Genomic DNA, 12,721 nt, shown 5'->3' on the forward strand with positions numbered 1-12,721 from the left:
CAGTCACTCTGTTATACTTTCGATCGTAAAACTACCTCAATCTTTAACGCTGCTAAGTTTACTTCTAAGTCAGCTATTGCCAGTATTCACTGCCCAAACGAGGAAACCACGCGCGCGATTCCGCCGATTCCGTCCACCGCATACCTGGGCGGGGCGGGGCACGTATAGGCGGGCCTCGCAAATTCGTCACTCACCGATGACAAGCAGCGAGCTCTCGTGGTTGCGCGTCCGGTCCTTGCGGAAGTCGACGCGGCACCTGTACACGCCCGAGTCCGTCACGGCGAGGGCCTGCAGCCGCAGTCCGGGCGTCGGCTGGGTGACGAAGTAGGCGCGGGTGCCCCAGGCGATGGACGAGTGTCGCGCCTGCGACACATCCCCGCGCCGGGCGTCCACCGAGTAGACGGGCGTGGGCAGCGCGTCCTTGTACCACAGCACCAGCGCCACCGAGTCGTTGTCCGGGGACAGGTCGCACGGGAGGAGCGCCTCGCCGCCCGCGAGCGCCGTGACGTGCGCCACTGCGTGGACAGAGAGCGCGGAAAAAGTGTGGTCAGTTTGATCGGGTGCTCGGCAAATGTATAACTTGGCTTAGCACACAAAAAACTGCAGTCAGTTGATCGACTACTTTGCAAATGTAAATACACCCTTGACTTTGCGCACGAGCCGGCAAGGGTTGGGCAAAGCGGTTTTAGGAACGCTCAAGGCGGAAAAGATGTATTTCTGAGAGGATATAGAGAAACAGTTCATGTTTCAAGTTTTATCTCAGTTGTTTATGACCTGGATTAAGGACGGAGTAAGCATAAGAAAGTCCCGAAGTCAGGAGACCGTTCAGCTCACGTATGCGTGGTTGTTTGTTGCTTTTCTGATCTACTGCACTGTTAATTTGAATTTGAATATCAGTTTCACTTACTTTTGCTGCTGGTGCATTGATATCGGGAAAAGGAAAAACAAGCTTGTGGCGTCGTGCGTTTTGAGAAAGGTTAGAGGAGTGGTAGTTCGGTATATTAAGTTTGTCGTACTTCACGGGAAAGCACAACTTGACAACTTCGCAGCAGATGTGTACACGTCATCAGCCGCACAATATCGAACAGTTCCCACCATCAGTGTCATCGTATTTTTCAACATAACAACAGCTGACCGCTGTACAGCGCCTGCCATCGCTGACCGTCCATCACCTCAGGCCTGTCTCCGTGGCAGAGAATTTTTTATTTATTTATTTGCATATTAATAAGGTTACAAATGGGGATTATACATACATACAGAGGGAGGTCCCATAGTCAACAGACTGTACAGGGGACCTCCCATTACAAGTGAGTAGGATATATAAATACAAAGCAGCTATATAAAAACACAAAATACATCATATTAAGTTAGTCACTTGCTTACGCTGTAAAACATTTAACGACACAAAGCACTTATTAATAAAATGATAACGATCACGTTGTTATATTGAGTGCAAAAATTTACGAAGGTTTGACTTGAATGTGTAAAAATGAGAGGATATCTTAATATGACACGGTAATGAGTTCCAAAGTAGTGTGGCTGAAAAATTAGTAGTAAATTTACCATAATTAGTTCTAGGTTTTGGTAGTAAATAGCTGTTGGTAGAAGCGAAACGGGTAGACGTGGAATATGGATACTGGCTGGTAGTAATTATAGGGAATGGGAGCTTTCCGTTAACAGATTTATAAACAAGTAGTCCAAGTGAGTATTTATTTAATTTCTGTAACGATAAAATGCCGTTAGATCTGAGCAATGGAGATGCTTCCGATGTGTAGCTGCTACGTGTACTGATGCGAATTGCTTGATTTTGTGTATGCTGTAGTGGAGATAAATGTGTGGGATACGTGTTTCCCCATGATGATATGCAATAATTAATATGCGTGTGAATAAAAGCGTAGTAGAGGGAGATGAGTGTCTTCATTTTAAAGAAATTGCGAACTTTAATTAATATTCTAATTCCATATGCTGCCTTCTTTGTTAAGGATAAAACATGCTCGTCAAATTTTAGGTGTTTATCTAATATGACGCCAAGAAACAGTACACTATCAGTAGGATAAATTGCACTGGAAGCAAAGGTTAGCGATGGATACACTGAGATATGTTTTTGTTTAGATGAGAAGATCACGAAGTTAGATTTGGCAGTATTAATGTGTAGTCTGTTTAGTTGGCACCAGGTTACAATATTTTCCGCGTCGTGATTAAGTTTACACATCAATGAATCAAGACTTTTGTCTGAGGAGAAGATGGTAGTGTCGTCAGCGTAAAGGATACAGTCAGAGGACTTTAGGTACTTTGGGAGGTCATTAATGTATATTAAAAACAAGAGAGGCCCTAATATAGATCCTTGTGGTACACCAATGTTAGTTGTTTTAGGGTGCGAGTAAGTGCTGCAGATTGATACAGTGTATTCTCTATCTTTTAAATAGTTACGTAGTAATTGCAGTGCCGGGCCAGTTATACCAATAGAGTCTAATTTAGCAAAAAGGATGTTATGAACAAGTGAATCGAATGCTTTAGAAAGGTCAATAAATAATGCACCAGCGAAATTTCCAGTGTCAATTGCCTGCCGAATCTTGTCTGTTAGAAATATTAATGCCAAATCAGTTGAGTAACCTTCCCGAAACCCAAATTGATTTGGTGATAGGATGCAAAATTTTGATAAATAGCTTGATAAGCGTGTTACGATTAGTTTTTCGATAATTTTACTGAAGAATGAAAGTATAGCTATAGGGCGGTAATTAGCTGTTAGACGCTTATCTCCCTTCTTGAATACAGGGATTATTTTGGCTTTCTTTAAAGAAGTTGGATATATTCCTGTTTTAAAGATGAGGTTCACTATGTGACAGAATATTTCAGATATTAGGTACGCTATCGTTTTTATGAGAGATGGGCTGAAGTTATCGAGACCAGGACCTGTATTTTTTAGACTGGAAATGACTGTGACTATGTCTTCAGGTGTTGCGGGATGAAGGAAAAAGCTATGGGGCACACGGGGGTAAGTTTCGGTCAATGAATCTTCGCACTCTTCATTATCAGCACAGAAGGAATTAACGAAGCAGTTTGCAATGTCCAAGGGATTATCAAGGAGAAGATCCCCCGATTGTATCACAGTTATTTCGGAATTATGATTCGACCGACCTAAAAAAGAGTTTAATACTTTCCATTGCTTTCTGACATCATTACCTGCAGACTTAATTTCATTTTGATAATACGTCGTTTTAGCCTGTTTGAGTAGTTTTCCTAGTAAGTTAGAATACTTATTATATCTTTCGTGAAGTGCTGTGTTAAATGGCTGTTTCTTTGTTTTTCTGTAAAGGTTATCTTTCTTCCTTAAGCAATTTAGCAAACTACTGGATAACCATGGGTTACGAGGAGCTGAAAACGTTTTTTTACAATTAAGGACTACCGTGGAATCTGAAATAGCATTAGAAATTATTTGTGAGAATGTATTATAGGCAGTTTCAGGGTTATCACATGCCATTACTGGGGACCAGTCAGCAGCGGCAATTAATTCAAGATATTCACTACGTTCTGCGCTCTCTTATTTCGCGGAGCGAATTTTTTTATATTTTCAATGGCCATTCCTTTTCCAAGCGAGTGCAGATGTGGTTTTTCTAATAATCGGATGGCGGGGCTCTGTCCAGTGCACTTTTTTCACCTAGTTCCAGATTTAGCATAATCCACATCAAATCTAGGACTGCGTCCACCGCATTTATTTTTATTATTCTTTCTCTATAGGCAGAGTATATTAGCTGTCATTCATTAATTTTACTTGTTAAAGCCTAAAGAAACCACATATTTTCATATGTATTTAACTGATGCTGTTCAGCGATTGCCTAGAATAAGGTACCAATTATGCAGCATTTTTTTTTTCTTTCGTCACGTATTTTGTCAATGCATGTATGTGTTGAAAACATAACGGAAGCCTAGTTTTTTTTTCTTTTTTCTAAATGTGGACTCGCTGCTTCTATTACCCTTTTTCTTCAGTTTCTGTTTCAGACCTGGGGTGCGATCTTGTACGCGTTCCAAAATAGAACGGAGGCGGTTCGTTCCACCGAGCCAAATACGGTTCGTCAATTTGAGCCGCGCCGAACGCCATGACGTCGATTGTGACGTGATATCTGCTGTCAATCATTCCGTGTCGTCTGCTATCGGACGAACGGAACGGAACATACCGCCTATCTCGTGACGTAAAGAACGAACCGCCTCCGTTCTATTTTGGAACGCGTACAAGATCGCACCCCAGGTAACGTTATTGTCTTTGCGCGGTTCTCCTTATTCGTAATCTATCTCATTAGGCGGGGTCAATCCTCCATTCCGTCACCAGGTAACTGCTTTATTGTCATATCAAACTCATAGAACTGTCTTTGGCTCATTCCACTCCTCCTCTATTGTCCTTCTGTCATCACCATAAAAAAAACTGACAGTCACTTTAGCATACGCCAAAGAGAGTGAAGGCAAAGTCTGCGTGCTGAAGGCGCACTCATTAAATTACTTGACATTCTCATTTGAATGGGTTGTTACTTATTACTTCTCTTTTCCCACCAAAGGTCCTGGGTTCGTGGGCCTTAATTGACGCTACCTTAATTATCTGTGCATTGATAAACTTCGCCCTAATTTACATCAAAGGTCGAGGGTACGACTCTCACCAAAGGTCGTGGGTTCGTGTGTCTTAACTCTATATTAAACGTGCCGTAATTAACTTGGTCTTAACACCAACGTTTGCTGGTTCGACTTCCTCACATTCTCGAGTGCTCGACTCCCATGGAAGGTCATGGGTTCTAGCGCCCGAATTAACTAAATCTTAAAATCAGGTTTGGCTTTCTTTTGCGGCATGATGGGCGGCATCGGAGTAAGCTGTGGAAGGAAGTGACGATGAACGCGCCAGCACTGGCATGAGCGCGTGTCTGCGCGAGTCCAGCTCACCTGACTTTCTGTACCGCACAGTTTTCCGAACCGTTGGGGGTAGGAGCCAAGTAAGGCTTTCGCTTTGATAGCGACAGGAACAGATCCCGCCTACAGGTCCCTGAATCACACCTCAAATTAAGCACCATTACCGTATGTGTTCTATTTAAAACTAAATTACATTAGGGGGTTTCACGTGCCAAAACCACTTTCTGATTATGAGACACGCCGTAGTGGAGGACTCCGGAAATTTTGACCACCCGGGGATTTTTAACGTGCACCTAAATCGTAAGTGCACGGGTGTTTTTATTAAGATTGAGCAAAATTTTCCCAACGATGTACGGGCGTGCCTGTCCGTGGTGTAGTGACTCACCACCGTCTTTGTACCACATCTCATGGGGATGCCAAAATAGACCGCCGAATTTAAATGCCTACTTAGTTAGGTATAATCTAACCAACACACTGGAGCAATGGGAGGCACAACTCGCCTGCTCAGACCCGAAGGTGCAGAAGGCCCTTCTTGGTCACGTTCGGCTAGCGGCAGAAGCCAGTGAAGCCCTGGACTTGGGGCACCACCCATCAAGCTCCTAATCCCCTATCCCCATTTCCCCAATTCAATAAAGTTATTCTCTCTCTCTCTCTCTCTTTCGTATTTCGCCCCCATCTAAATGCGGCCGCCGTCGTCGGCATTCGATCCCGCGACACCAGCCCAACACCATGTGTTCTATTTCACGAAAGTTAATTTTCACATAGCTTCTTGCGGACATGGTTCGTACAATACTTTTATTTTTAACGAGAAACATTAATTGCTTTCAGTGAAATGGCTTGGGTGTTCACTAACGTACTTTTAGCTTCGAATATCACGGCCTCTTTTGAGAGTAGTCAGATTTTATAAAAGCATATATATATATATATATATATATATATATATATATATATATATATATATATATATATATATTTAGATAGCATCACTCATTCGATAACATTCCGAACAATCTGTCTAACGAACATCAACTGGTATACATAGCGGAAAAAATGACACACAAAAGAAGCAGGAACACGGAACGAGCAATTTAGCGTTCGCCCCGTGTTTCTGCTTTCTACTTGTGTCATTTTTTGCGCTATGTATCCCACTTTACGATTGAACTACCAACACGTCCAAACTTCTTCCCTGCTGTCTAACGAAAATTTTTTCTGCCGTATTATGAACTATGACCACAAGGCGAAAAATCCGTTTCCCTTGCAAAATTGACCAGAATAAAATTTTCATCATGTATAGCAGGCTTAGCTGCCCGCCTATAGCCAGACCTTCGCACCTATGTGCACGCAGTTACTCCTGTTATACGCCGCGCCGCATAGCCTCGCGCTCGTAGCTGAGTGCTTTAGTTGTCCCGCGACGTACCAGCAGGCAACAGTTCGCCGCTCGTGAATGTCCTCAGTTAGCAATAATGTACGAACGCGCGGGATCGCCTGCGAAGCATGATAAGCAAATCGGGCAGCTGCAACGTGCACACCCGAGCTGTATAATCCTGGTTACCAGCGCGTTATGTGTTCCCTGATACGAGGAAGCACCTGACCAAAACGACTGCGGCAGCATGCCTAACGTATTCCTCTCGGGGAATTCCCGGCACCGAAGCCAGACATCGTTCGGGGCCATTTCACCGCGCATGCGTGTTTTAGTGGCGGCGTCCTCATTGCTTTCGTTATGCTCGCTATCTCTAGGCTCGCTATGTTGTTCTAGGATAGAATTCCTGAGTACCAGACGGTGTTATGCGAATTTGTATCTTGCCCGCCATCCAAAGCAGCTAGCGAAACAGTGGCCTGACAACAGCTAATATGCGGCTGGGAATGCATGTATGCGAGACTACGCCTATCTTCCTGTAGAACAGTTTACGGCTACTGGTCGATGAGGCGTAGCGGAAAACGAAGGTTAATGATTCATAGTATCAAGTTGTAGTGGCGATGAACACAGCAAAATCTGTGACTCAAAAATTGGCTCTTCGTTGGTCGAACCTGGGCCCGGGAAAAACAAGTTGCACTAAAGTACAAAGATAACGGCGAGCACAGTCGGCGATGGTCGAAAATCTGATCAGCGGATCAAGTGCGTTGACGTTCAAACATGACTCGTCGAACGTTCTAGCGTAATTGCCGGTGGCTGCGTGCCTTCCAGAAAGTACTACGCAATCTACGTGGCGTATACAGTCAGATTACAACACGATTCGGTGACAACACACAATAGATAAAGCTATTGATAACATTTGAGAAGCTTCCCATACATGCAGGCGTGTCCTGCGCCAAACGATTACGCTTAACATTTGTTAGCCGGTAAAAAAGCGGTCAGCGGAGAGAGACGATTAAGTAGCGATGTCAATATTCATGAACTGAGGCTATTTGTCACCTGCCCAAGTTTCTGTACGGGGAAGTTCATCCATCTTGCCAGAATCGGAATGCTGTTGCGGCGACCAGCAATCGAGCTTGAGACATTGTAGACACCAGAAAAGGGTCGTAGTCACTGAGCCACATCACTAGGGGAAGAATACGGCGAAAGATTTGGGAATTCGGCCATGTTATGACAATGTTGCCTGACGGTAAGGAAAGAAAATATTGGTGGATCGCAAGCTATGAGATCTAATATCAAAGGAAATAAGGTGAAGCTTGCTTGAAATTAAACAGCAGAAAAAAAATAGAAATTGGTGTTCAGTGACCGACTCGTGACAACGCTCCCACGATCAGGCGGGCCGCCAGAGTCACTGAAAGTGCTTGTCCTCATTTTGGCACCGAAACACACTGCGTGTCTCTTGTGCATCTGAAGACATTATAACCCTCCATGCCCGTGCGGTGCATGCACCATCGACCGTGACAGCCTGACGGCGACCGCGCGATGGCTCCTCAAGTGTCCGTGTAATTGCTATCGCCATTAAGCTAAAAATGATATGCTGCAAACTTCATTCAAGCAAGCATCGGCCATAAGCGAGCTGGAAAGCAGCCCCCTCCGTTATTAAAACCACCTGTCAAATTCCGCTTCGCTTCTTCGTTTTCTTTCCGCCCTTGCGTATTTTTTATTCCTTCTGTTTCTTACTTCTGTTCTCGAGCTGCCTTATGAATCTCGAGGGCGCCGGAACACCTTTACTAAAATGGAAAAAAGCTCTTCTTTTTGTTCCTTCTGCCACTCACGCAACGCCCACGGCACAAAGCACAAAGATTTGCCACGCATATATAGAGAAGGCTTAACAGACTGAACTTAAAAGCTATATGCTTCCCACTCTACAGCGCGTACTAAATTTATTACAAATATTTCGTGCGTTCAACCTCAGCCACTTATTGTTTGCCTCTAACGAAACATTCCCCACTGCGTCTGATAATTTTGAAAAAAACAAACTAAACAAATGAGGTGGTTCTTTTCTGTGAGCCCCCTCACGCTTCGCGTAGCCATCGTTCAATGTTTCAGTAAATTCTGCTCAAAGGACAACGAGGAGAACGAGCAAAAGCGCATTAAGCATAAAGGCGAATATCAAAGTTGTGATATGGTGCTCACCAGAGAGATAATAAAAATTTGTTGACGAGACAATATTCTAACATGCCCGCATGCATGCAGGCGAGAACCGCACAGCGGCAATACTACATAGCGTAAACAGTAAAAACGGAAAGAGAACTGATTACGCTAGTTCAGCAACGGAGCAGCAGCTCATCAGCAGAAAAAAACCAATGACAGGAAAAACCAATGACGAAAAACCTATTCCGTTAAAAGTTGTCAAAACCACTGCTGCACTGTACTGTAATTACGCAAACCAATGGGAATTATGAAAAGTGTGTATTTGTGCATAATTGTCAGAACAAGCTAACAAACAAAATAAAGAAAGGGCGACAGAAGTGCGAAGCGGTGCAAGAAGTGCACAAGAAGTAAAACAGAAAGAAACGAATATTAACAAGACGAGAAAAAAAAAAGGGCAAGTGGCAACGAAAATACAAACATGTTCTGATTTTAACCCTATTTCGCAATATTTCAGGCTATCGTTAAGCGGCTAGTTATGTTAGTGTCTTTATTTTAGAACACGTTCTTTGGCTACTGTGACCATGCCAACATTTCCTGCTTCGCTATGTATTTCGCCACACCTGCGAGCTATTTTGTCAAGAATAACATTACACTCTTCTGAACTAAGGAGAGATGGCGTCATCTACACGACAATAGAAAAAGACACGCGTGCTCAAAAATCGAGAGAGAATGCGCTGCCGGAAGGAAGCCATAGTTTTTGAAGCCAACCAAATCAGGGTTTTCTTCCGGCTCGCTCGAGCTATTCGTGCGAGAGAAGTCGACAATGCAAGCTACATTTGGTGGCGCCGAGAAAGACGGAAATAGCGAACTGCTCGCATTTCCCGCAGGAATTGAGAACGTGAAGCATCTTATTTATATATTTCTTTATTTGAAAGCCGAATAACGGAAACCCGCTGTGATTTGTCATCTGTAGATTTGTGCTCAGGTACACATAAGCACTGTAATGGCAAGTGGTACAGTGGAGCGTGAATTACTACTTCTGTAATTTATCACATCGAAACGTTCGGTGGCTTTTCTGTGGCGCATCATTTAGTCTAGACTTCTTTAGTGGTATCCTTTTTCTTTTGTGTTCTTCAACGTCAACCCGGAAATACTCAGATTTTTATGCGCTTGAATATCCATCGAGGCATAATATCGAGACATAATAAATATATATCAAACTGTATTACCACGCTTTTTTTTTCCGAGTAGGAGTGGGCAAATGTTCGAAGTTTCGAATATCAATCGACTACTACACACTAACTATTCGCATTCAAATTCGAAAGGGAACTATTCGGTATCTTCGTATATTCCAAATTAACTAAAATATTTCGCAATAAACGAATGTTGAAGTCCGGTTCGCAAATTATCACAGATAGCGCAAATCATAAAATGTGAGATGACAAACTTTTTGCAGCAATGCAGAATCAAAACGGGACATGCGAGATTTCGTTTCGGTTTTACGGTGAGAAGCCTGCACGACAGACCGTAATCTTTTTGTTTAGTTTGTTATGTAGTCAGTCTTTTTGCCAGTCTGTTTACGTAGTTGCTTTAGTTTTTGTACTACAACACGCGAGGTATTGCTTGCAACGGGTGCTTTTACAAATGTATGCAGCACACGGGTACTTTACTAGCTGTCTTTTTCATCGCAACTTCTGATCTGTTTTCGGGAACCATCTATATAATGTTTTCGGAAAGCTGGTTATGCAGTAGCCATTCTTTCTTGGAAAGTTTATTTGCAATCACACTCTCAATTTGTTGAAAGGCTATTACTGCACGTTTTTTATTAACAATTACTGTTTTTCAGCATAAAAGTCACCCTTTGTTCCTACTAGCTAGCTGTCTTTTGCACTTGTCAATATGAACGCGGTTCATAATTGCACCGAAATAAATGTTCCTGCTGTAAATACATGCGTCTCCGTTTGACTATTTGAACAGTATGCCTACTGTTCGTATGTGACTTGCATTAGAAAAAGTTAACGTTGAAACGATACTTCCTTTCTGTTCGGTGGTTTTACGCACCTCATTGAATAACAAGTTTATAGACGTCAGCCTTTTGCGTCCGACTTCTCAAGGGTTACGCTAGACGTGGCTATCGGAGGGCGGCACATTAATTTCTTTAATTAGCACAGAAACTTCGGCGCGCTATTCTTTTCCCCCCAGCAGTCGAACAAGCTGCCTCGTCAGCCGGAATGTTTCATAAGACATTGAATGCACTCCTACTGCTGGTGTACATCAGGACTGCGGTGAGTAATTGGCTATCGGCGCAACTTGCGACGTGACCTAAGTATGGCCGACGCAATTATCAGAAATAGACGTGGTTTAAATTATTTTATATGAATCGTTTTGCTACTTCTTTAATCCGCAGATTAACTGAATGAGCGCAAGTGTGTCAGCTTGTCACTTAATGCAAACATTGATGATAGCACGCACAGAGCTTCTCATGTGCTTGTATGTATTCGTAGAACTTGCGACGGGGCTAATTGTGGTGACATTTTTTCAGCTCACTTTTTATTGGAACGCGATTTTGTGGTTTCTCGGGATACGAGAATTTTAATGCTTTATAGTTTCTCCCTTTTTGGAGACATTTTTGACAGCCTAGTTTCTCTATTATGCGTTCGTGCTAATTTTGCCGTGAGCATGAGTACCGTCAATCTTTTGTCACTAGGATATATTAAAAATATGTGCTTCTAAAATATTACTCGCAGATCAAGCAAATATGGTACAGACAAAAACAACAAGCATATACAGCACGAGAAAAAGAAGAAAGCGTAGGATTGCCTGTGATATCTCTTTCTGTACTTGTAGCATCCGTTTATGAGTTTTCGCACTGCAAGTATAACGCACACGTATAAACGAAGCGACCTGCGAAAATCATTTTTCCGGATCATACGATTCTGTAAGCGTGGCACGTAAGAAAGCTAAAACATGAAGGAGAAGCTAAGGAAAGTGATTTGCAATCTAGCACCGATGTTCTTGTTATGAAAAGACGAGTGCTTCCTAGAGCCTACTCCTATAGGAGAATGAAAAGTGTTCCTTTGTTCTGTCAGCCAAAGAGCATGAGAGCCGGCTTTAGTGTACTCTCGTCGTCTATTAGAATATATACACACAACGCGTAGCCAAGAGACTCATTGCCTGAACGTTGGGCCACGCAGCGAGAAGCTTCAGAAAAAAAAAGGAAAGCGAGAAAGTGGTGCCATTCTTTCTAGTACCTGCACAGCCCTTCTTGCAAGTTTTTTTTTCTTTTTTTTTCCGCGCATTGATACTGAAAGCGAGCCGAGAAAAGTGGAAGGAATCTTATAGAATGATCCTGCTGCGAGCCAAGCTCATCACTCGCACCTTGCAATTGCTTCCAAATTAGGGACAGTTACAGTGGGGGTGTGCCACTAGCAAGAATAATGTTCGCCATGGCAGTGCTGGCAAATAAAGTAACAGCGTAGTTGTTTTCCTTTGTTTTCGTATGTCGACGTGGCATCACGCAACATGTGGGAGACGAGGCTATTTTTCACGTGCTCGCGCCTTTTTCCATAAGGCTGGAAAGAAGACATGGTTAGATTCCTTTGTCTCGGTATTACCATCATTCACATTTTATCCTCCCCTTCACGTTCAACAGTGCCTAATACGTTATACAAAGAACTGTATAAAGGGCCATATGGCGTAAAACTACTCAATCTTGATTTTATTGAGATGTCCTGACGTCAAATTGACGTTATTTCAAGAGCTCAATCTAACGCTTTCTCTGTTTCTAGGTCACTTTTGTTTGCTTTCAAATCAAATAGCATGACTTACCTAGACAGGTTATTCTTATCTAATTGACTGAGAAGAGGCGAGAAGCACGCAGAAGTGGAAAGTGTCGGCGGGGCTGAGTCAGCGCAGTGAAACAAGGTAACTCGGTGAGTGGAGTGGTTCCGGCGTCTATGATTGGTCCGTAACGGGAGCTAAAAATACCACCTAAACGGGGTCCTCAGCAAAGTAGAGTTGGCAAAACAGTGTCGTACACATGTCGAAAGGGATGCACAACTTTATACTGTCATGCAAAGTAATACGAAAAGAACCGCATTCTTGCCGTCAACGCCGAGTAACCGGTGCCAGAGCGATCGGCGGTTATCCATATTCAACTCCTTTTAGGAAGGGGCGATTGCTGGCTATTGCGAAAACAAAATCACCATTGTTCGTCGTCATAATGCATCTTTACAGCGTACACGTCACTTTGACGTGGTGAGGTGTTGTACTTTTATGACGTCGCGTGACAGACAGGTGAAGTCGGTACCCCGAAATATT

At 43.2% G+C, this 12,721-nt stretch overlaps 1 protein-coding gene across 2 annotated transcripts in view; it reads right to left on the bottom strand.

Annotated features, from left to right (window-relative positions):
• LOC135901156 (cell surface glycoprotein MUC18-like) overlaps positions 1–12,721 on the bottom strand; it is a 273,518-nt gene that overhangs the window by 52,520 nt on the left and 208,277 nt on the right. For both annotated transcript variants that reach the window (XM_065430813.2, XM_070537221.1), the window contains exon 3: positions 195–515. In XM_065430813.2, the coding sequence (XP_065286885.1) occupies positions 195–515 (321 nt within the window). The remainder of the gene's footprint in view (positions 1–194; positions 516–12,721) is intronic.

The sequence above is a fragment of the Dermacentor albipictus genome, chromosome 4, assembly GCF_038994185.2.
Source record: "Dermacentor albipictus isolate Rhodes 1998 colony chromosome 4, USDA_Dalb.pri_finalv2, whole genome shotgun sequence".
Lineage (NCBI taxonomy): Eukaryota > Metazoa > Arthropoda > Arachnida > Ixodida > Ixodidae > Dermacentor > Dermacentor albipictus.